Raw genomic sequence first — 26,591 nt, 5'->3', positions numbered from 1 at the left:
ATCTTAATATTTTATAGACATATGCTATGTTATGGCATTTTAATGGTAAAGAAAGTATAGATGTTTTGGATCATAATTTCAATTGACACTTTGTCAACTCTCTTATCTTATTGTATTTACAATCCCATCCAATTAAGAAATTCCTTTCTTATACTGTGATTAAACACACATGGAGATTACAAATTTGAGTGACACAGACATTCTGAGTTGGGACTAAAAGTGTATTTAAGCTTTCTCATTCTTTTGTTCAGATAGAACTTATGCCCTGCCTCCTTGTATATACAAGTAAGCTAGCTTTGCTAGTTTTAAGGGAATAAACGATATGAATTTATTTATCACTTAGCTTGTTTGCCTCCTTTAACCAAACCTTATGGGTCAACAGGGTCAAAAGAAATAACATATACAAAGTACTTTGCAAACCTTAAAGTACTAACATAAAGCTACCTGTTTTTTTGTACTTCTGGATACCAACAGTCCCTTAGACTAACATTTGCTCAGGGTCATATAGCCACTAAATGTCAGAGGAGGGGTTTGAACCCATGCCTTCTTGATTCCAAGACTAACTCTCTGTTCACCATGCCATAATGCCTCTCTTCCTATTAGCATAGGCAGCACTTAATTACAAATCATGTTTTATGAAGAAAGTTAAATTTTATTCACAAAATTTTTAACGTGCTTACTATGTTCTAAGTACTATTCTAAGTTCTTGAGGAAGCTTGTACAACTTGTATACAAGTAAGTAAATACATACATAAGATATGCAAGGAAAATTGAAATAATATCTGGTGTGAAACAGCACTAAAACCAGGGACATCAAGAAAAGTTTCATATAAGAGATGTTACTTAAACTATACTTGGAAAGAAGTCAGAGTTTCTATAATTTTGAAGCAAGGTAAGAAGGTTATTTCAGATGGCAATGTGAGAAATTTACCAGGGCAGACAATTGAATTAGAATTAGGTTATTGTGTTGGCAACCAAAAATGGGCTCCTTAACACTTAGTCAGCAAGTGCCCTTGACTAGTTTGGCTTTTTCCCCTGAACTGAATGCTGTTTGTATGTTGGACTGGAGTAAGCTTGTCGGCCCCTTCACTTTGCTTCCCTTGCTTAAGCTGATGGAAAGAACCTGTGCTTTCCCGGTCAACCCCTTCACCTTGCTTAAGCTGATGGAAAGAACCTGTGCTTTCCTGGTCAACCCCTTCACCTTGCTTAAGCAGATTGAAAGAACCTGTGCTTTCCCCGGCGTACCTTACACCCCCACAGAAGCTGGATGGTTAAAAGCAGCTCCCGTTGGAGCCAGAGGCTGCTATAGCTGCAGCCGCAGCCGCCAGTAGCAGAGCTGACCTACGGGAGGAAGCTGAACAAGGACTTGAAGCCAGTGGGTAATCTTTTTACCATAGAGGGGGAAGCATGATTTTGTTTTACACCATCATGCTTCTCTGTAGCCTCCTGGTTATTCTTGTAAGGTGTACTTATTGGGCCTGGAAGCTTTTGATCAATATATCAAAATGGGGATGCTGGTTCATGGGTTGGTTACTGTGGAGCCTAAATATATGTTTTGATTCTTCTGCCTTCTACTTTCAGAGTTTCTTATATCCGGTGGTTCCGAACCTTTCAGACATGTATATGATCCTCTTTGAGATTATAAACTCTGCCCTCCTAATGCAGTTATGTAACTTCTTTGAGAGGCCCAAACAATAGGCACAGGATGTCAGTGTTTGGGTTATAGAGAAGAATGTTGAACTGGGTGTAGTAGTTGTGTTGGAGAGAAGTCCCCATTTAGGGAAGAGTAAGCGAAAGGGGTAGGAAGTGACCCATTTCCCCATCCCTCCACTTACTTAAGGATTAATCATGCAATCTTTGAGGCTAAGTGCCCACTTTGGAGACCACTGCATTAGAAGACCCATATCTCTCCTATAGTCCCAACGCCTTCAGAACCTTCTCTAAGACAGGAAGTAGCTCACATCTCCTGGTCCTTATTCAGTCACATCAGGGATGCTCCCTAGCCAAGGCATAGGGCAGGCTTTTTCTCAGGACAACCATTTGAGCTGTTCTGTGGATTTGCTCACTGGTACTTGACTGAGATGCTATTTCCACTCCCTGCTTATTCTCTACTGACCAAATTTTGTCTCAAAATGCTTTCTTGCTTGTCTTGAGACTCTGGACCTAAACTCCAATTCTTGTCTATTTTCTCTAATTTGGTCTATTGATCTTGACTTCACCCTCAGCTTTGCCTTTAGGACTCATAGGAAATTTACCTCATACAAGCTAGCCTATCTCCCTAGCCATGATTTCTACCTTTTATGATGCTCTATCCATTCTCTCTGATGGCATGGTCCAGCTCTCTGTCCTGACCCCTCATAGTCCCAGAGTTAGTCCTTACCCAGGGCTGAAAGTTTAGTAGCTTACATGGTGTGCATCAGAAATAGCTCTTCAACTACAATTAGTATTTTGAGCTTGATAGTGAATTAGGGAAAGTTTCATTTCTAAGAGAGCAGCAAATGGAGATAAACTTATAAACTCAACAACAGCTCAGTTTCAATAAAAGCCTTATTCCCTGAAGGAGAAAAAAAAAATTGAAGATATCCACAGGATACTGAGTATAATTAACATGGTAGATAGAACAGCAACAGCCAAGAAGCCTTAGAAATTTTGTAAAAAAGGAATTTTATGGTCAAGAAACAATTAGTAATGTTCACTGAATGCACATTAGCTGCTTCTGACAATCACTAAATCACAAATGGAAAAGAAATTAATTCATTAAGACATTTCAGTACTGACACCATGCCAGTGGGAAAATGGATTAATAGTTGGGATGAAGACTAATTAAAACTTACCCCCCTGTGATCTGAAACAGGATTAATGGAGAGTACTGAGAAATAAGAAAGTAAATTGTCATTTTTATGTTTCTTTTTCTAATTATCTTCATGATATAATTGGAAGCAGACATTTTAGACTTCATGTATGTGTAACCAACTTAGTAGGAAATTACTTGAGTTCTTCCTTTTCCCCAAATCTTTATTTTTTTCTCCTTACTTCCATATCCAATTTGATATTCTACAAAAACCAAACTAAACATGTTTCTGAATCAAAATTTATTTTAATGTTCTTTTACATTTATACTACCACATTATACTTTGCCCAGAGCAGGACTAAAGTATTGACTAATAATAAGAATCACAAAAGATTTCACCTTATCATCTATACACATTATTCCGTTTTGGTATTTGACTAAGTTGTCAAAGGTGCTGGTCTTTTTTATCCTTAAATAAATCTGAAATGAAATACCTCTATAATTTGGGGTTATTCCTGAAACAGACAACAAATAAGCCATATTTATTATAAATTAAAAGTGGATTGATACCAGTGCATCAGGGTTGTTATAATTTGTGCTGAAATGATTTTAGGATGAGTGTGTACATGGGGAGGCTTACAGCAAGCAAGAACTATCTTTTGAAAGTCCATTGTCTCTTTCACTTGGTCCTTGTGATTTTCTTTCCACTAACATTACATCTTTTCTGATGGTGAGGATGGATTAATTTTCAAAGTCTGGACAAAAGCATGCCATATACATTCACTCTCAAGCTGTACTGATAAGCATCTTGGGACTCCATCTTGGGACTTCAGTATTGCCTATACTAAAGAAGATTTTCTTCTTTTTCTTTTTGGCATACTTATTACATTGATATCAATTAACTTGCTTCCTGGTGTTTCTAAACTGAGGTTTATTTGGTTTTTAAACCAACAAAATGGGGGACCCAATACCCTAAACAGAATCTTGATGTGCACCTACAGGGTTGACACTGATAAGGGGACTTTTGCCACATTAAGGTAGCTTGCCATCATTGTTTCACCTAAGAAGTTTGAGGTATTTGGTGAACTTATGAGGTTATTAAAGTATACTTGTTTTTTACTAGTACTATAAACCACTTATTAGCCGGGTGACCCTAGGCAAGCCACTTAACCTATGTCTGTCTCAGTTTCCTCAAGGGCAAAATGGGGATAATAATGACACCTACCTCCCAGGGTTGTGGAGTGGACCAAATGAGACAAAGTGCTTAGCATGGTACCTGGCACATAGTAGGTGCTTAGTAAATGTTTATTCTCTTTTCTCTAATTTTGGAATTTTGCTAATTGATTTTGTTTTCTTTTATTAAATAATTACTAATCCTTTCTCTCTTTTCTCTTTCTTTTGATCTTGTTGGTTAAGTAGTTAATTAAAAATCCACCCCCTTCTCCTACTCTCCAATTTATTTTGTTTCCTAGTCTTTAGAAGTCTTTTTCTGCAAACTTTCCTAAAAAGGACTTTTTTACCTTGTTATCTTCATTAATTCTCTTCCAATACTGTCTATTTTATTCTTTAATTTTTATTCTTTCATTCATTATTCCTTCTTTATCTCCATGGTAGTCTGCATAGAAAGCATATAAGCTTCCAAAATATCATGTTTGAGTACCCTTTCTTAACCAACTTCTATTGCTATTGCCTTCATAACCTACCCCCCTCATCTAAAGGTCCTTTACCTTTGGTGCATAATTCCTCTTTTTCTTTTGAGAGGTACTGGGGATTGAATAAAATGTCCAGTCTTCCTCTTGTTGGTTACATTAGCCAGAAGTAATCATTGTTTGCTATTTTTTATTTGGATGGAAACAGTAGCTTGAAGATATTATAACTCATAGTATAGAACATAACATCTGTTACCACATTGTTGTTTGGGGGAATTTTTTAGATTACAAGATCATGGAGTGGCTTATTCTGAAATTCTGAAGAGGAGCATGCCTAGTGACCAAATTAGATTTACCATTTATAATTGTCTCAGACAATATTAGAGAGGCAGCATGGAAGGAGTGACAAGAGCCTAAGGCCTTGGAGCCAGGAAGATCAGACTTTAAATCTCGCTATGGTTACTGGCCAGATGACTCTTGGCAATCAATACATTCTTAATAACCCAGGCAATTCTATAAGAATGAAGACATGGATTAATAAAACATTTATTAAGCACTTACTATATATGAAACATTGCACTGAGGGCTAAGCATTAAAATAAGGACTAAAACAAAAACACTTCCTGTCCACAAAGGGTTCACAATCTAATGAGGAAGAATGTTTACAAATTATAAAGGCAAAATCTAAGCCTGATGTCAGGGGAAAACATTCTAACAATTAGAGCTGTCTAATAGTATAATGGATAGCTTCAAGAATTCTGGGTTCCCCTGCCTTGGATATCTTCAAAAACTGGGTGGCCATTTTTTGGAGAGTATAGCATGTTTGTGGTTCTTTTTGCTACTGTTGTTCAACTATGGGTTGGACTAGATAGCCTCTTTCTATTCTAACTTAGAGATTCTGTGATCCTGAATATTTGTTCTATTAGGAGAAAGACTGTCTTGAGGAGACTGAAATTCCCAAGACAACAGAATAAAGCCCAGGAGCTATTAAAGCAATTTGCATCACTTGACTTCAGGTAATCTCTGCCAGAAGATAGTGAAATCTGGGAGTTAAATCATTTCCAAAAGGCTTCATGAGAAGATTCCTCAGTATATTTCAGTATTTACTGTGAACTTCACAAATAACCATGAATTCAAGGACAAGACCATGGAAAATGACTGTGGTTCGGATATATATATAATTGATAAAGATATATTCCACAATATATCTTTACTTCATAAAGTGACACAAACAAGGCAATTATATCATATTTTTGAATATGCACATAAAAAACTGTTCATAATAGAAATTCATAGGTTTCATATAAAATCATTTTTTATTCTTTGTACATTGAATTTTTATTGATAGTTATTCAGTTCATAATACAAAAGAACATAGGAAAATTCTTTCTTCATTTGAAACTTTGGCAATTTTTTTGAGACTGCAAAGTATTATTTTTTAAAAATCATTCTAAATATAACCATAAATGAAGGATACTGTAACACACAGAATAAAATTAAATCTTCAATAACCTTCATTAAGTATCCTAAAATGTCATTCAAATAATATTAACAAATTTATTCTATTTATTTCCATTTTCTCTTTTGAATTTTTTGTTCCTGGATAATTTTCCTTTGTTGTTAGCATTATGTTGTTTATATAGTTGTAATCTATATCTATACAGTTTTGATTATTCAACATCATTTCACATCTTCCTACATTTCTTCATGTTCTTCCTCCTTGTTGTGATGTAATATTTGCTCAAACTCCTATATTCTAATTGGTTGTAGGCATGAATGCTACTGTCAATACTTGTACATAGAAAGGTTGTCTTCCCTCTTTTAATCATATGCTGGGGCATTGTCATGGCAGTGGCTTAAAAATTATTCATAAAAATTGTAGCTGTTACTATGTACTACCATAGGATCATAGAATCAAACCTTTAGAGCTGTAAGGGACCTCAGAGGACATTGGTTCAACCCCTTCATTTTATAGATAAAGAAACTAAGGCAGAGAGAGTTTCTGTGACTTGCAATATCTGAGGTGGAATTTAAGCACAGTTCTTTCTGATTAGCACTCCATCTACACTCTATACTGCACATTGCTTTCCAAAAAGATCCCTGAAAATCATTCCTTTTCCAACAATGTAAGTATGCCTATTTCTTCAGGCCTCACCAGCAATGAATTTTTTCATTTCTGACTATTTTCAATTCAACAGGCATAAGGTAGTCTCTAACAGTTTTAATTACAATTTGTTGACCATTAGAAAACTTGGGACAATTTGTCTGTGACCTTTTCTTTGTTTTTCTTTTGAGAATTGCCTATTCATGTTCTCTAGCACTTACTGCTTGATAGTAGGTTGATATTACTCTTAAAAATTTGAGGTATTCCAAGTAGATTTTTGAATGTCAGATTTTTATCAAAGCTTTTCTCTTCAATCTATTTCTTTCCTTTCCTTTTTGGATACACTTTTTTGGGGGCAAAAGTCTTTATTTTTTTTATAAGTGAATCACTCTACTTTGTCTCCCATAATTTAATTGATTTGTCAACAAGGTATTCTTCAGTGGAATGTAAGCTCCTGGAGAGGAGGAACTGTTTGTCTTTTTGTCTTTGTATCCTCAGTACCTACCATAGAGACCAGCACATAGTAGGTGCTTAGGATATATTAACTGTATTGAATATTTTTCACAGTTGATATTGATATACTGCAGATTGCAGATATACAGAATGACTCTTTCATGGAGAGCCTGAATGCTTGAAGTTTAAATCAATATATGTATATTAATTATATATATATATATGTACATATATATATGCACATATATATATATGTACATATATATGTATATAGACTCACTTAGTTCAGGAGGAAAAGCCAACACCCTGAACTTCACAGCAAATATAAACAAATTACAAACATACATTATAAACAGACCAAATACAAGCCAACATGTGAGTTAGCAAAGCCATGGGGATAATTTGCATTTATTAGCAGTGTTATTTTAACAACAATGTGGCTAGCAGCAGCTGTTGAGGTGTTAAGATCCAACAAGACTAGCAACAAGAGCTGCCAGCACAGGTTCTTCTGCTTTTCTAAGGAAAATAACTTTAAGGGGTTAACAGTCTCACTTGAACCAAACATACATATATTATTCACTTACTTCAAGGGAAAAAGTCAGCACCCTGCACTCCAGAGGAAATAGAAATAGAAATTACAAACAGCAAATATCATCAGAGCAAATAACAATATTCAACAGACAGGCTTTGTCTAATCCAGACATCACATACATAGTTGCCAAAAAGAGAAGCACCGACAGGTTTGGGTTAGCAAAGCCAGGGGACAGTTACACTGGCTTGCCCAGAGTCTCACTGCTCCTTCCATGAGTGATCCCCAAAAGTCAAACACCAACCTAGGATCTTATATACCTTCTCTGGGCCTTGGGGCACTTGAGAAGCACTCAAACAAAGAACAGTGAAAAGTCCCATTTTGCTGGCCATTACATTTGAAAGGCTAGACTTATCAAAGGTATTTAATTACCTCAGCATTCCAAAGAAGACAACCACAAGTACTGTCCTGATTACCATTTCATTGTCTTAATGCTGAGAAACACTCCAAGAGAAAAGATCCTATTTTACCTGCCCCATTCAAACAAAGGCCAGAATCATTAAAGGCACTTAAGAGAACAACAGCAAAAAGTCCTGCCCTGATTACCACTACATAATTTTGCATAAACTTACCAGGAAGAAATATGAATTTGATTGAGCACTTAACAAAGTAGAGCTTTTGAAGAAGCAAAGGCTGCTATACAATTAGCCCTAGATTCATGGCCTATGCAAAATGAGCCAGTGGAATTACTGGTAACTGTGCAAGATAACTATGCAAATTGGAGTTTACTGCAAAAAGAACAAAGGCCAAAAATGTACCTTTAGGATTTTGGTCAAGGTAACTACTTTCATCTGGGATGCAATATACATCCCTTGAGAAGTAGTTAGCTGCATATTGGGCTTTGGTAGACACTGAACAACTGACTCTGGACCATGAAGTGATATTAAGGCCTGGAATTCCAATTATGATTTGGGTAATGAGTACCCCAGCTTCCCACAGAATTGGACATGCACAAGAGTCAAGCATAATCAAATGAAAGTGGTATATTCAGAATAGATCAAGAATAGCCAAAAGTGGAGTTTCTGCTCTACATGAATCTGTGGTGGACGTTGAAACTGAGGGGAATGAAACCCACCCTCCCCCCAAACCAAAGCAAATTCTTGATGAAATGGAATGATGGATATGATGGCCTAACTTAGGAACAGAAGAAACATGCTTGGTTTACTGATGGGACAGCAAAATATTTGGGACACAAGAGACATTGTAAAGAGGTAACCTATAACCCATGTACTAAGAGAACTTTGGAAAGTGCTGGGATAGGTGGAAGTAGTCAATATGCTGAACTGATGGCAGTACATCAAGACATCAAAACAGAGAAAGGAGGACAGTGTCACATATTTACTGATTCGTGGGTGGTAGCTAATGGGTTTGTTACATGCTTATGTAGAAAAATCAGAATTGGGAGATTCATGACAAACAAGTTTGGGATAAAGAATTATGGGAAGATATACGGGACATGTCTCTGGTTATGAATTTGTCAGTTTTTCACATTGATGCTCATGTGACCCTCACCATGCCAGAATGTGAGTACAATGCACATGTTGATCGACTAGCAAAGATTGCTACTGAATGTATTATCTCTACTCTGACCCCAACTAATGATCTAGTATTAGCAAAATGGGTCCAGCAGACAGACAGCCATTTAGGGGTCCAAGCCACACATCAGTAGGCACAGGATGGAGGTATTAGTATCTCTCATGCATTGTTAAAGCAAATAACAGAGGAGTGTTGTATATGCCAATCAGAAAAAAGACTAACTAATTGCAGAAATAGCAAGGGGAAAAGTTCCAACCCAAATTTGGCAGATAGATTATATTGGACCACTGCCCCAAGATAAAAGATGTAAATATATATGCACATGTATTGACACCTACTCAGGTATGCTAATGGCTTGTCCTTATAAAAATGCAACTCAGAAAAAAAACACATATAAAACCCTAGATATTGTAAATCTATGTTATGGAACCCTGATGTAGATTCAAAATGACAATGGATCACATTTCAAGGGTAATGAAATGAAGGGGTATTGTGTATTGAATAATATAGAGTTTGTATGTCATATTCCATATTACCCACAAGCAACTGGGTTAATTGAAAGAATGAATGAATTGTTGAAAGAAAAGTTGAGAAAGTTAAATTCTAATAATTCGTACCAACGTTTGAAGGATAATTTGTTTGTTGTCCTATGTAATTCGAATAATAGGCTCTTAGGAGGAAGTACACCTCTAGCCAGAATGATGACCCCAAATCTGCAGATTAGAAAATGGCAAACACATGAGATCCAAGATATTGAATTTTGGACTGTGAGGCAAGATGTTCAAGCAGGAACACCTGGTCTGGCAGGACATGATTTACATTGTATAGAGAACTTTAGGTTGAATAGAAAATATATGAGAATCCCTAAGAATCACTTTGGATGGATATTAGCTAAACCAGGATTAGCAGCTCAAGGAATACATGTATTGGCTGGAGTGGTAGATTCTAATTATCAAAGAAAAAGTTGTTGTGACACTCTAGAATTTGGGTGAAGAACCTGTACAGTTTTGTAGAAATGATAGAAAAGTTCAAGTGATCATTATTCCTTTTAAAAAAATACCCATTGTGAAAACTGACTCTTCTTCCAAAATAACTAGTAGAGGAATGGAAGGGTTTGGTTCTATTGATAGAATAAAATTGGGAGATAAGCTATAGGTAAAACAGAAGCCAGATGATGTTCCAAAGTCTGTAGAAATCATAGCCCATGGGAAGGACAATACTTCAACAGTTGTTTATTCAGGAGAAGATAATTACCAAATTGTCCCCTTGACTTGTGTGTGTGTTTTTTTTTCAATTTATTTTATTATTTATTTAATATTTTAGTTTTCAACATTGATTTCCACAAGACTTTGAGTTACAAATTTTCTCCCCGTTTCTACCCTCCCCCCACTCCAAGATGGCATATATTCTAATTTCCCCATTCCCCAGTCAGCTGTCCCTTCTGTCACCCCACTCTCCCACCACCCCCATCTCCTTTCCCCTTACTTTCTTGTAGAGCAGGATAGATTTCTGTGCCTCATTCCCTATATATCTTGTTTCTCATTTGCATGCAAAAGCAACTTTTTCTTTTGAGCATCTGATTTTAAAACTTTGAGTTCTGAATTCTCTCCCCCTCTTCCCTTCCCATTCACCCTCCCTAAGAAGGCAAGCAATTCAACATAGGCCACATAATGCATAATTATGTAAAATACTTCCAAAATACTCATGTTGTGAAAGACTAACTATATTTCCCTCCATCCTATCCTGTTCCCCTTTATTCAATTTTCTCCCTTGACCCTGTCCCTTTTCAAAAGTGTTTGCTTTTGATTACCTCCTTCCTCCATCTGCCTTCCCTTCTATCATCCCCCCTTTCTTATCCCCTTCCCCCTACTTTCCTGTGGGGTAAGATACTCAATTGAGCATGTATGTTATTCCCTCCTCAGGTCAAATCCGATGAGAGCAAGATTCACTCATTCCCCCTCACATATTTTACCATAATAAGGCTATGATAGTGGGCTCATGGACTCCAGAATCATGGCTATTGCCAATAAATGCCACAAGCCACTCAGAGGGAATGCGATTTTGTACCATTAACAAGTAGAAGTTTGTATCTGGGGGAAAAAGCTGTAAGGGCAATCCTGACTCTATCTAGGATGGGATACTCCTGACTTAGTTTTCCCATTGTGTTCCCTTGTACATCCAGGGAAAGGCTGTGAGGACAGTCTTAGTCTCTATCTAGGATGGGATCCTCCTGAATTAGTTTCCTCATTATGTTCCTTTTGAAAAAAAAAAACAAAAAACAAACATTTCCCACCTGAGTTTGGCTATGAGGTTGAATTGACATTGCGTAGTTGGAGTCTCAATAAAAATGGAGATAATCTTATTTGAAGGATAATAGCCCATGTTTGCCTTCTCTCATATTTGGCCTTTGTTTTGTTTAACCTTTTGCTAGTTCTGTTTCCTCGAGGATTATGTACGCTATGCCTGCTGAGGACTGATTGTTTAAGCTAGACATCACCCACTGTCCACGACTGTGCTGCAATATCCCTGGATCTGGCATCAGTCTAGTTCCAGGTGCTAGCATACTACAGAACTGACCTCTTGAATGGGACTACTGACCTCTTGGGGCAGAGACAGCTCTGTATCCAATTTTAGGGGGAAGAAACTATGGAGGACAAGACCTTCACCTCTTACCCCAAGATTCTGAGTCCCACTCAATTGGGGAAGAGAATCATGATATTGTTTTGTATACTTATTTTTGTACTATCTTTGTTGTATTGTTATACTGCTGTGGTATTTTGGCACCAGTTTCCCATTGACCTATGTAATGGATACAAAGATCTAGGGGCTGATAGTGAGCCATGTGGCCACTCTGGTGATGAGATGTTATATTAAGTGTTTTCCAAATGGAATATGTTTATTTTGAGGGGATTTTGTTGTACTTAAGAAATGTTAATGCATATTCAGACACAAGTGGCCTATGGATGTGAAAGATCTTGGGGCTGAATTGGGATAATGTGAATGAAGATCTTTCCCATCCATTCAATAGGCTTCAAGTGGTGGCAGTTAAGAGAGGCAGGCCCATAACTTTGTGATGCCAAACAGTGATTAAAGATCTTTCCCACACTCTTTTGCAGATTAGACATGAAACCCTCAGGCCCTAAAAAGAACATATACACCCAGAAGGTAGCTATTGAAAACCAAGAATTCAGATGTCAGAAGAGAGGCCAGACTTCAGAATTCAGCCTGAGGAGAAGGAGTAAGAACTCTGAGTCCACAGAGCTGCAGAAGAGAGTGCTGAGGGGAGAGTGGAAACCAGAGAGCTGCAGACCAGAGGACTGAGCGGGGAGAGGACAGAGACAAGCAAACAGGATTTGTGAGTACTTGTTTATGGGAAGGCCCTAGCAGTGGGGCAACTTGGCTCTTTGCTGTAATACTATGTTTTAATCTCCTTGTTGCTACATTGATGTGGGCTTACTGATTCTGGAACACAATTACTGCTATATCGAATTGAAATTACTGGTTCTGGGATTTGATTCTTTGGTGCCTAAATAAGTGTTATACTTCCTCTGCTTTCTACCTAGACAGTTTTTCATATTTTGTGATTCTGAACTATATGGGCATGTTTATGGTCATCCTTGAGATCATGAATCTTGCCTTACTGACACAGTGTTAAATTGAACAATTTAGAGCAAAAGATGTATTAAATTCCTCCTATTTCTGTAAGAAGACACAGTATTATCTTTAATAAATATTGAACTATTCAAAGTAGATTATCATTTACGTATAAAGTCAAGAGGCTATTATTTCTACAAATGTAGGACTTAAAATAAGGGAAGTTTGTTTTCACAATTTAATAAATTATGTACTCCATAGACATTTTATATGCAATGTGAAATTTATGTTAATATAAATGTCTTTATTTCTTTAAATATGGATTATCTGTCTTTGAAAAACAAGAGAATGAGTTGGAAAAAAGTTTGTTTTCAGAGGAAAACAACTTTCAAGGCTATTGCCCTTATTCCTGGGCATTATGCCAGTGACAGATGTCAGAATTTTAGATAACAAAATAGTTTGCTATATTGTTGAACCTTGATCTTTTCTTAGCAAAATGATACCTGATTGACAAGTGTCATGTATTAACAAACTCCAGAGGCATCTTGATGTTATGTTAATTTCACCATAAAATCAATAGTGTTGTACTTATGTTAGGTAGAAGGGCCAGAGTAATTTCATAATTATGAGATCAAAACATGTCAATCATAAGAGCTTCAAAATGCTTTGTGGTTTATTTTTCACTTCTTTTTGTTTAGGGGGGAAGGCAGGGCAATTGGGGTTAAATGACTTGCCCACGGTCACACAGCTAGTACATGTGTCAAGTGTCTGAGGCTGGATTTGAGCTCAGGTCCTCCTGACCCCAGGGCCGGTGCTCTATTCAATGCTATATTTTTTCACTTCTTTACCACTCACTCACTCCCTTCTATACCTGCAACCTCGAATAACTCCCATACTACTTGACAAGTTTACCAGTGACCTTATTCTCCCATCATCAATCTTTTTGAGTCTTCATCTTGTTTTACCTTTGTAAAACATCTGAGATGTTTCACCATCTAGTCCATCTTAACCTTGGAAAAGAGGCCAAGGATAAATAGAGAGATTTGGCAGTGATGATTGGAGCCATGGAAATGAATGTAAATTACCAAGGAGATGAGTATATAGAGAAAAGAGAAATGGGTTATGGACTTGGTTAGGAAAAGGACAAGAAATTAAAGAAAAAAGCAATTAGAAAGAGGTTAAATACCCTCATACTCTACCAGCCTTAGATGTTGGTCAATTTCTAACACAAGCAATTTAGTTACATATCTTTACATTCCCATTACAGTTAAAACAGCACAAACATCTCATACTACTCCTTGCAAATTTGGACTACATTTCAAATTGCATAGGTTCTCTTAGATTGCCTGACAAACATCACTCAGTTTTGAGAATGCTTTCCTCGCCTATAATGCACATAGACTATTTTACTACCCGTGCATTTAGACAAGGTCATTTTTTTCAGTTCTTATCCTCCCACTTTGAAATATAAACATTGTTGACCAACCCATTCCTACTCAGTTGTTGAATTAATCTTCTTAAAGAGCAGATCTGACCATACCACTCCTCTCTATTTAATAAATTCTAGTAGCTGCCTATTAACTCCAAGATCAAATAGAACATCTTCTGTTTTGTTTTTAAAGCCCTTTTTAAACTGGATCCCTCCAACCTTTCCAGATCTTACTTATCCCACTCCCCCAACATGCTCTGTACTATGGGTGTTTTCACTGACTACCCTCCTTGCCTGAAATTTCCTTTATCCTTGTTTCCATCTCTGGGCTTCCCTGGCTTTCTTCTTGGCTTCTTGTTAATGTCCTGCCTTCTATAAGAAACCTTTGCAGATCCTTTCAATTGTTGCTGCCTTACCTCTATTGATTATGCCCAATTTATCCTCTATATATCTTGTTTGTGTGTAGTCATTTTCATGACTCCCCCGCCGGACTATGGACTTTCTTTTTATCCCATCAGTTATCACAGTGGCTTGCACAGAATAGTTGTTTAATAAATTCTTGTTGACTTGACAAGAAATTGTAATGATAGTTATAATAATAATGGTAAAGATGATAATAATGCCATTTAATATAGCACTTTAAAGATTGCAAAGCACTATATTTGTTTCAAGGCTTTTTAACTTGACAAGTTTCTATTCTGAATAATTGGCTTAGATTAATTACAATATTCAATAGGCCTCAGGTGGGGCCAGTTAAGAGAGGCACATCTACACCTTTGGGATGCCAATCAATGATTAAAGATCTTTTCCACACCCTTTTGCTGATTGGGTGTGAAGCCCTCAGGCCCTAAAAAGAGTATATGCACCCAGAAGGTAGCCGTTGAGAACCGAGATTTCAGAATCCAGCCTAAGGAGACATAAGAACTTCCAGATGACAGAGCTGCAGAAAGAGTGTGGAGTGGAGAGTAGAAACTAGGGAGTTGCAGAGACCAGAGAACTGAAGGGGGAGAGAAACACAAGCAAGCAGACAATTAGGATCCATGAATGCTCACGGGTCGGCCCCAGCGTGGGGGAAGGTTACAAGATGACTTGGTTCCTTCCTATAATACTGTGTTATAATTTCCTTGTTGCTACATTGAGGTGGGCTTACTGGTTTTGGAATATAATTACTGCTATATCTAATTGGAGTTATTGGTCTTGGGGTTTGATCCTCTGGTGTCTAAATAAATGTTTTGCTTCCTCTGCCTTTTACCTAGAGAGTTTTTCATTCTCCGTGATTCTGAACCATACAGGCATGTTCATGGTCATCCTCAAGGTCATAATTCTTTCCTTACTGATACACCCCTCCACTTTGTTTTCCATAAGGTGCTATTTTATCTCTTTTGTGGGGGAAAATGTTGAGATCTTGGAATTTTCTGACCCACTCCACCATCTTCCCAGAATTCTCTGTAGTGTGAAATTTTAAAAATATACTTATAACATCATTAATTAATATAATAATTAAATAATTGATGAAACATAATTTTTAATATAATTGGACCAACTTGAAATACATAGCTTCCAAAATGAAATGAATGTAGGAGAAAGCATTCCTCATCACCTAGAACAGGTTAGTTAATACATATAGTTGCTACTTAATAAAGGCTTGTTAGATTCAATAGTATTGCTGAGATTACTTTTAGTAGCAATTGGATTTGAAGATCTTTCCCACCCATTGATATGCCATATGACCTGCTTATATCACAGGAAGCCCAAGTTACATGGTGCGAGGAACTTCCTGACAAGAAAAGGAAGTTATGTCACAGAAATGCTGAGAGAGAGAAAGATGTTATGGCTGCTAATGGCTACTAATGGCTGCCCTTGTGATGGGTAGAACTGAAGAGGCTGATTTAGCTGTACTGTGAGTTTGTTTTGGGGAAGACCCCAGCAGGGGATAGGAGGGGTTTTGGAATGGCTAGTCTCCAGGTTGCTATGTTGTGTGTGGAACGTTTTACTGCTGTGGTAGACTGGACAAATGGCTTGTGGGATATGATTCTCTGGTATCTGAATAAATGGTTTACTTCTTCTACCTTCTATGTGGAGAGTCTCATATACTTTGAGATACAGAGCTACATAGGCATATTCACGATTACCATTGATGTTGTGTTTATTGCCTTACTTTTTCACTACTGGGGAAACTTCCATGAGGGTGGAGGCACTGAAGGTGTTTCCCCACGCAATATAGCTCATGTTCCCTGCAATTAAGTAAAGGGGTTTTCACTGTGACTGATTTCAAATGGGTAGTTGCTGACTAACATTTCAGGGATCATTAGGATCCATGTGGTGGGAAAAACTCTTTTGTTATCCTCCCCATTTGTTTTCTCTAGAAATCTGGTTGGGTGAGAGAAAGAAAACCAGGATAAATTGATAAGCTTGGTAACAGGAGAACCGAAAGGACAAAGATAGAGTTTGTACCTTGCCATACATGCTTTGATATGCCTCTGCGATCATAATCCTTTGTGCATTACAGCGCTGAGTCAAAATATCAATCAAAATGTCTTTGTTGCAGTCTAAAAAAAGAAGCAAACAATATTCCAATTACCATTAATCTACATGGATATAGAACTTCGATTATACTTTGCAGAACCTAATACTTTGCAAAAACTAATCCTCACATTTCCTTTAAAGAAGAAGAAAAATGAATTAGATTCTGAATTCACAAGGAGATATTGAAGGAGTTCATTAAAATAAGATAAAACGAAAAATCCCTGCTTCTTATTTCAGTATTTTTGTTATTGCTTAAATCTTTCCCTTAGAAAGGGTGGATGAGCAATTGCTTACATGCTTAAGTGTTTCCTTGGGCCAGTTGTAAGCAAAATTGTGCAATAGATGGTATGTCTCTAGTAATCCCAAACTCTCCCTCTTTGCAGCATTTTTTCTACTTCTCTGGCTATTTTTGTATCTAGTGCCCCTCAGATTTGCCCCCACTCTATAGACACATGTTTTTAGAATGAGGCTCAGTGAAGAATTTCATATTATCTTGAAACATTCATTTGAATAACACTTCTTTTATGTTTGGAGAATAGCAAATTATTGTTTTACTTTAAAATCTTTTTGATCTGCAAGTAGATGAGGCAAGCATTTTTATGGAGCTATCGTGGAGAAATTAGTTTCTCTAGTACTAGCAGATGACTGCTCACTCTGAGTAGTAAGTGCTAACCTTTATGGCCACATAGAACAACTAGAATCCTCTTCTGGTATGAAAGGCCTTCAAATATTTGAAAAGAGGCATTTTGTCCCCAGCTAATTCCTCTCTTCTGTAGACTAACATGCCCATTTCCTTCAAATGATCTTCATATGGCTTCCATTCCTCATCAAATTCTCCCACTCTCTACTTCCACTTTCATTCCTATCATAACCTCATGTAGCCATTCCCTCCATCGTAGATTATCACAAGGTCTCAGGTACTTAGGTAGGAGTGATTATGAAGGGGTATGAGATCTAGACCCTTTCCCCCTTCGAACTTTCCCGTAGGAACCTAGTCCCTGAACCCAGATCCCTGGCATTTGCCTGAGGCATTGGGCTCATCCCAATATTATCTTTTTCAACTGTCCTTTCATTGTGGCCCCTGACCCAGCTCAACTCTTGTTGTCTGCACCTGGCTTACTGATCCTGTCCAGGCACTGGCCCTCCAGTTCCTCCTCTGGTTCCTTCCCCATTTCTGGTGCCAGCTGATCTTTCCCCTTGCCTGACAGATCTCCCAGCCTTGCAGTCAATCCAGATCAACTTGCACGACCCAGCACCTCCCTCACAAGAAGTGGAGCTTCCTGTCTTTCTTCTATCATACCTTCAGGGCTTTTTCCTCTAAGAGAATTAGCTGCCTCCCCCAGTGGGACAATTAGAGTGCATGTCCCATTCTCCATTTCAGACCTCACTCAGGTTAAAGAGAAACTGGTTCAAAACTCTGAAGATCCCACAGAGGGATTTAAGGATGTATCTCTTCAATTTGAGCTTTCTTGGAGAGACTTGCATTTCCTCTTCTCCACTTGTTGTACCATTGAGGAGAAGAGGAGAATCTGGGAACAGGCCCAGAAGTTTAGGCACGATGTGGCTAGCTCTGACACCATGGAATACCACCCCTCCCCAATGGCTTCTGTTCCCACTAGTGACCTGGGATGGGATTATCAAAAGAGTGAAGATAAGGGAAAGAGAGACCATATGATTTTTCTGTTACAGAGCCTAAGAATAGGATTTCAAAAGCAAATAAATTTTCAAAAAATTAAGGAAATTATTCAGGGAGAAAAAGAAAACCCTGCCCTTTTACAGGACTGACTGGTATAAGTTATTAAAAAAGTACACTATTTTGAATCCTGGCTCTATAGACAGGGACGAAATCCTTGGTATGTATCTCCTTAATCAGTCTGCACCAGATATTTGGAGGAAATTGCAGAAATTGGCAATGGGATCTCAAATACCTCAAGCCTAAATACTGGAGATGGCCTTTGGAGTCTTTAACAACAGAGACCTAGTTGTAGCAGAGGAGAGAGAATGCAGAGGTAGGGCTAGAGACAGAGAACAGGTTCAATTCTTGGCCACTGTTATGGCTGGGGAAAGATCTGATGGTGCTCCTGGCAACTTGGTCAGTGGGGAAACCTGCTTTCCATGCCACAAAGAGGGCTACTGGTTCAAAGAATGCCCTGCATGGCATGCCACCCCCCCTTTCCTGAGGAAGCCCCAAGAACTGATGCCTCCAGGATGGTGCCCAAGATGTGACCAGGAGGGACATTGGAGGAAGCATTGTCCCCAAGGTTGGAAAAGTGGTGAAGCTGACTCCTGGTACCCTGTCCTCCAGTCTTCTAAAGGCTTGGAATGATGGGAGAGCCTGGGGCTTGGTAGTGCTCCCAGTTTCTCTATCTCTTTCGTTGGGCCCTGGGGAAAAATTGAAGTTACCTGCTTTATCATTGATATGGAGGCTAAATTCTCACTTTAAACCAATTACTCTGGCCCTACTCATCCCTTGACCTGTTGGGTCATGGGCATTGAAGGGAAAATTAAGGGATGTCTTGAGACGCACCCTCTCCCTTGCTTATTTGAGGATCTGTTGTCTGAACACTCCCTCCTTATCCACTGCTCTTGCCCCACCTCCTTGTTGGGAAGGGACCTGATGGTGAAATTGGACCAATTTTCTCCAGTTAAGCCTCCAATCTCCTTTTTTCCTCTGTTCACCAGATCTCCCCATGTTTCCTTGGAAGTGTGGGAGACAGTTGAGCCAATTGTTTAGGATCAGGGAATTCCTGGGCAAGCCACTCATGCCACCTCAGCCATTGTTCCTTGTAATCACCAATATCCAATTAAGACTGAGGCTAGGAAGGAACTGCAACCATTGATTGAAGAATTCCTTAAGTATAAAATCCTCATCTCTTGCCAGACCCCATGTAACACCCCTATCTGAATGGTTCAAAAATCTCAGGATTGTTGATGAACTATTATTCCCATACAATCTATTGTCCCTAACCCATATACTATACTCACTCAGCTCTCTGGGTACCCAATGGTTTTCCACCTTGGATCTCAAAGATGCTTTTTTCTGTATATCTCTTCACATAGACTCACAAGTCATTTTTGCCTTTGAATGGACAACCTCTGGGAAATCAAATCCATGTCAGCTAACATGGGCAGTCTTGCCCCAAGAGTTTTGGAATAGCCCCCATTTATTTGGCCAAGTCTTGGGAAGAGATTTGAGGGACCTGGAACTGGCAGATAGTGGCTTAATTCAGTATGTGGATGATATTCTCATTTATAGCCCCACCTGGGAAGCTTCTTTGGCTGCTGCCACAGTAGTTCTTAAGTTCTTGGGCACTTGAGAATATAGGGTCTCTTTGAACACAGTCCAAATAGCATGTCGAACTATAAAGTATCTGGGCCATGAACTAACATCCATCTTTTTCTCCTTAAACTCAGAGAGGAAAAGGACAATCCTGTTTTTCCCCATTCAGCCACTAAGAAACAACTTTGCCCTTTTCTAGGCATGGCTGGGTTTTGTAGACTGGATCCTTAATTTTGTTTTTACTGCTAAGCCCTTTTATGTCTGTACTCAAGGCCCTGATTCACTCCCTCTAGAATGGGACCCCAACTAGGCTAAAGCTTTTGAGACTCTGAAAACTAAATTCACCATGACTCCAGCATCTAATCACACCCAATCTAGAAAAAGCTTTCACTCTGTATGTTGATGAAAAGAGAAGACAGGCTTTGGGAGTCCCAACCCAATCCTTAGGACCTGACCCCAGGTCAGTTGCCTATTTCTCTAAACAGTTAGACTCTTTGGCTGCCAAATGGCCTCCTTGCCTCCAGGAAGCACAACCGTTCTAATTGAGGAAAACTCTAAACTTATACTTGGCCAATTCCTGGGAGTTTTCTCCCTACCTAGTTCAGAGCATCCTGGAAACAAAGGGCCATCAGTGGCTGACTAGAAGCAGGCTCAAAAAATATCAAGCCTTGCTCTTAGATACCCCTGACCTAATGTATTGGTAATTAAGGTGAGACATTTTTTTTACTGTTTTAGAATGCTAAATTAAGTGCCTTTGATTAAGTCTTACTGGGTGCAAAGTTCCAGGCACACACCCTTTTGCTAACTAGGTGTAAAGTCCCAGGCTCACACCCTTTTGCTGATTAGGTTTGAATCCTTCCAGCCCTGAATGGAGTATAAAAACTCAGAAGTTAGCATTTTGTCTGGGGCTCACTCATGGAGGAGTGTCGCTGTGGAGACTCTGGGCAGCTGTTGTTAAGAGCCCCCCGGTTTTGAAGAAACCCAGATGTTTTGTTTGGGAGCTCTTATTCACTGGAAGAGTGGCTCGTGACTCTGGGCAAGCCATTGTAACTGCCCCCCCCCCCCCACCCTGGCTTTGCTAACCCAGATGTTGGTTTGTATTTGGTCTGTTTATAATGTATGTTTGTTACTTGTTTGTATTTGCTCTGAGGTTCAGGTTGTTGGCTTTTCCTCCTGAACTAAGTGAATGATATTTGTATGTGTGATTAAAGCGAGATTGTTAACCCCTTAAAGTTACTTTCCTTAGTAAAGCAGATCAAAGAACCTGTGCTGGCAGATTTTGTTGCTGGTCTTGTTGGGATGATATTCTCATTTATAGCCCCACCTGGAAGGCTTCTTTGGCTGCTGCCACAGGAGCTCTTAATTTCTTGGGTACTCAAGAATATAGGGTCTCTTTGAACACAGTCCAAATAGCATGTCAAACCATAAAGTATCTGGGTCATAAACCACATACAACAGCTGCTAGCCAAATTGTAGTTACAACTAATTCTTTAGGTGTGCCACATATTCAACCCAGCAACCCTCCTTTCAGACACTGCCCGCTGAGATGCCCTGGTTCATGACTGTGAGGAGACCTTGGACTGTGTTTATGCCAGGAGATCTGATCTAAAAGATTCCCCTCTCCCAAACCTTGAAGCAGCACGGTACAAAGATTGTTCAAGCTTTATTGAACAAGGGGTTAGGAAAGCTGGGTATTCAGTAGTCAGCTTCCACTACATCATAGAGGCCAACCCCCTGCCTCCTTAGGACCTCTGCCCAGAAGGCAGAATTAATAACACTCACCAGAAGCCTAGAGCTAGCAGAAAATAAAAGAGTAAATGTTTTTACTTTCTCAAAATATGCTTTCCAGGTTCTACCTGCCCATGGAGCAAGTTGGAAAAAAAACAGGCATATCTGACAGCAAAAAACTCCCCTATCAAACAAGCCCAGGAGATTTCACATCTCCTTGAAGCTGCTCAAAAGCCACCTGAGATAGCTGTTATTTTTTGCAAAAGCCACCATAAAGGGGAAATGGATCAGGCTGTGGGAAATCTCATGGCAGACACTACAGCAAAGAATGCTGTTTGCCAGTTAACTATACCAACTCCTTTACTCCCACAGCTCTCTGATCCCTTCACACATTCCTACAGCCCCCCCAAAGCAGGCCCTTGATAAGAAAGGGGATACTCTCTCTCCCCTTTTGGGTGGTCTCAGATACCCTCAGGCCAAATTCTTATCCCAGAGTAAAGCCAGTGGAAGCTTCTTTTTGGTTTACACCAGGCCACACACTTGGGGAAGAACATGCTCCATTCTCAGATAAAGCCTATTTTTACTGGCAGTAAGTTAGGAGAAACCATCCAACAAGTCTGTCGGGCTTGCCGAGGCCTGAAGTAGCAGTCAAACCTTTTTTAAACCTTTTCAGAGGAGGGGTACCTACCCAGGTGAAGACTGGCAGATAGGCTTTACACATATGCCCCCATGCAGGGGTTTCAAATTAATTTTGGTTTTTGTTGATGCCTTTACTAATTGGGTAGAAGTTTCTTCTTGAAGAACTGGAAAGGCTCAGGAGGTATCAAAGTTCCTATTAAAGGAGATTATACCTCATTTTGGCTTGGCTAGCTCCTTACAGAGCAACAATGGCTTGGCTTTTATTTCACAGATAACCCAGTCTGTGGCAAAGGCACTTAAAATCACTTACCACCTCTACTTGTCCTGGAATCCAAAGTCTTCTGGTAAGTAGAGAAAATGAATCATACCCTTAAGTGGGTACTTACTAAACTGTGCACAGAAACCTGAGAAAATTGGATTAACAATCTCCTATTTGGGCTGCTCAGAGTCCATATCACACCTCCAGAAAATATCATGCTTGCCTCTTTGAACTGCTGTATGGGAGGCCCTTCCTAACATCTGACATCCTTGTAGACCCAGACCAGCATTTGATCACCTAATTTGCAACTCAGGAGCAGTCAGGAATGCCCTAATACAATATGCCAATAAACATCTTCCAAAACCTCTTGGCAATTAAAGGAGTGTCCTGCTCCAGCACAACCTAGAGATTGGATCCATTTAAAGTCATGGAAAACCTGAAAGGCAAAACATTTAGATATCAACTCAAAGGGACCCTACTGAGTCATACTCGCCACCTCAATGGCAGTAAAACTCAAGGGCCTCCCCAGATGAACTCATAACTCTAGGATTAAACTAGTCTCACTTCTTGCCTCCTCCCCCAACCTCTCCTCTAGACTCCAGAATATATCCGTGAACTGTTGGAGAACCTCAAGCCACTGTTTAGAAAGGCCCCAATGCCCTCCAGAGGACAGGTGGATAAAAAGGTGAAATTATACTCTCCCTTTTCCTTTTACGTTTTGGCCTTGTTTTGGCCATCTTTAATTCCACCCCCCCCCCCACCCCGAGAAATTACTTTTTCTTTCCTTCTTGAAATCGTTTCCCTCTGAACTGACAATGATAATTCTAATCCTTTTTCTCCTCCTCCCTGATACTTCAAGCACAGACATCTTCAAATGGAAGGATAACTCCCTAGTTTAACCTGGGAAACTCATTAGGTGGGAGGTGGAGGCGGGGAGGTGGAGTCCAAGATTGTTGGGTATGCCACTCACACCCACAGGATAACTCTCATCTCCCATCATGTGCCATCTTTGCAAAAGTCCTCCTCCCCAACATCACTTCCTCAGAGATTTTTGCCACCCCATTTATGCTGTCTGCTCCTTTATGGGCTAGTTTCTTCCTCTTGACACCTTGCTTCTCCACAGAGAAATATTCTCTTACTTTGGAGACAAGCTCCATGACCACTGGACAAGTTAATACCCCGGTTGAGGGATGGCTTGTAAAAGTTTCTGCTAGTCTTGAGACCAATACTACGGATAAAAGTAGTGATAAGTGTCTCTGGAACTTTACATCAGCTAGCTGTACCAATTGTATTAAGGGAGCACTTCCTACTTGTATCTATGACTGCATCCTCCCCTACTGTCCTAGTAGGCACCCTCTTTTTAAGCTTTACTTCTAAGTTAAGTCACAATGCCACAGCACCTTCTAGTTACAACACTCTTATTGATCTCTTAAAGACACCCCTGTCAACTGGGAACTTAATGTACAACCATTCTGATCCTTGGGGCATCCCTACTTGGATCCTCTTACAAACTTGACCCATCTGTGCCCCTCAAAGACTATACCTTCCTTTGTGGGCTCAGTGAACAAAGTCACAAAAATTCTGGGGAGGAGGTGAAACGAAGTGCCCCACATAGCAAAACCCTAGACCTACTATCCTGGCCACCCAATGCTTAACACCTTTCAAAGACTTTGGAGTGTGCACTCTTGGAGTTTTAGCACCCCCTTTTCAATTTGCAATGCCCACAGCCCAAGGCCTCCAACTTGAAAAGGGCAATGTATAGATTCTGGGGAAATGTTCTCTGGCTCCTTAAAAAGGGAGAAGAGTATCTCATGCCCTGTTATGGTCACCTACAACATGAACTCATTCTCTCTAACCTCAGAGACTATTCACTAGTTGGCAATTGAGACAGCTTATAGTCTCTGGGAAATCCAATCATCTTTGGATTCCCTAGTAAAGGTAGTCTTAGATAACAGAATAGCTCTAGACTACCTGCTTACCTCTATCAGGGTTATATATGCTCTAGCAAACACCTCTTGTTGTATGTACAAAAGTATTTCAGAAAAGGCTAGTTGGGTACAAGAAATCCCTAATAACCTCAGTGCCCCCAAATCATCTTCTTCATGAAAATCCTGGCTGCTTTCTATATTTGCCCCCATTCTTATTCCCCTCCTGATTATATTCCTTTTGTGTCTGTCTGATCCTTGTTCACTTAACCTCCTTGCCATGTTTGTCCCCTCCAGGGTCTGGGGCCATTAACTTCCAAATGACCGCTCAGGCTATATACCAACCAAGATCTCCAGCTCATTGGACCTGTCATCAGCCAGGTTCCAAAATCTGATGTTTAGAATAGGACTCAGCGAGGCAAGGACAGTTCTATAGCCCTTGCCAGCACAAAGCAGTTTCAACAGCTGAGACCTTTGCTCCTTACCCCAAAAGATTTTGGGTCCCATTTGTTTGAGGGGGGAATGATGGAGTATAGGATCTGGACCCCCAGCTTGAACTTTCTCAAAAATTTCAGGAACACAGCCCCTGAACCCAGATTCCTGGTGTTTCCCTGAGGCATCCCAGTATAATCCTTTCAAATGTCCTTTCATTGTGGCCATCAAACCAGTCTAAGCCTCCTTTTTCTGTTAAGTCCAGACCACTCCAACCTGCTTCCCACTCCTTAATCCCATCTAGATCGCTTTCTCTGTCACCTCCAGATCACGGAAGGCTATTTGTCACTTTTTAATTCCATCCAAATCTTCCCACAGTCTTTTTCTCTATTAAAAATATTTGTCTTGTCCCTGTCAGATGCCCAGACTCACTAGGAGTCTGGCCTCTTGTACTGGTATTACAAATAAACTTGCAACTTTGACTGGAAGGCTTGAGTGGTCAAATTCTTTTGAGGCATACCCATGCCTATATGCTTGCATTTCAGGGTTCCTAGCATCCCTGGACTGCAACAGTTAGGATCATCTTTAAGTCACTGGATATTTCTAACCAATTAATGTCTTATTTCCCTTTACTCCACCCTGTCTTCCCTTTCATCAGAGTACATTTTAGTTTTATTGCTTGCTGTCCTATGAAGAATAATTGATCAAGATCGATTTTCCAATATTTTAATGAATATTTTAAATCTTGCCTCTGGACCCACAGCCTCTCTAGAGATTCCACATCTTTTCAAAATGTGGAAGCCACCAAACTCTCAGAGAAACTTTCCAGAAGACCAATATTCCCTGGAAGCTTGCACATATCAATAATATTTGCTATTCTTATGTATCTTTCATTTCTCTGTAGGATAGTGACAAATAATCATGTAATCTGTATGGGTTCAGACATATTTCAAGGGCTGTCAACTAGGAAATCTAGTGTAAAGGCTTTTATCTAATGAGAAAAGCTTAGGATTGTTGGAAATAAAATTATTATTATCTCTCTCTTGGACAACATGATCATGTACAAGTTGGCTTTAAAGGGAATAAATCTATACGAATTTTATTTCACCTAGTATGTTTGCCTCCTTTAACCAAACTTACATGTTGACAGTTATGGTGCCTTGCCCTGCAGAGGGAAATGATGGAACAGGACAAAGAACTGTAGCCCAACCTTGCCAATGCTTCAGGTGCCACAGGATTCATTTTTCCTGGAATTTTGGCCTTGACAAGGTCAGGGTAAGCTGTCTCTATTCCCAGCTTCCAAAAAGGACTCACCGGTTTGGTTGAAGTCTGAAATTGCCTTTAAGCTAGCTCTGGGGGCAGGGATCAAATCTGTGGTAAAAATGCAGATCTGCGGGATGCACATAGATCCCCTGGAAATAAGGATTGATCTAGGAAAATTAGCTATGGGTCAATCAGTACTATTGTCAGTTAACTAGAGATAGCCCCAGGTTATATTGGCCTCAATGGGGCTCTTTTGGACTGATCAAAGTTACTTTATCTTAAAACCAAATTAAGTTTAAAGGCCAACAAAGAATATAGCCAGGGATGGGAATGTTTTCCACCTTGAGTTTGCTGAGATGGCTGAGTGAGACTCTTAAGGCTCTCAAAGCTGCTT

General features: G+C 39.4%; 1 protein-coding gene across 1 annotated transcript in view; it reads right to left on the bottom strand.

The window, feature by feature from the left end:
- The window catches only part of ANXA10 (annexin A10), a 77,723-nt gene that overhangs the window by 44,461 nt on the left and 6,671 nt on the right, over positions 1-26,591 (bottom strand). Inside the window, exon 3 of the mRNA XM_036765023.1 lies at positions 16,600-16,694. Within this exon, the coding sequence (XP_036620918.1) occupies positions 16,600-16,694 (95 nt within the window). The remainder of the gene's footprint in view (positions 1-16,599; positions 16,695-26,591) is intronic.

Source organism: Trichosurus vulpecula, chromosome 6 (assembly GCF_011100635.1).
Source record: "Trichosurus vulpecula isolate mTriVul1 chromosome 6, mTriVul1.pri, whole genome shotgun sequence".
Lineage (NCBI taxonomy): Eukaryota > Metazoa > Chordata > Mammalia > Diprotodontia > Phalangeridae > Trichosurus > Trichosurus vulpecula.
This window is presented reverse-complemented; position numbering and strand designations above follow the sequence as displayed.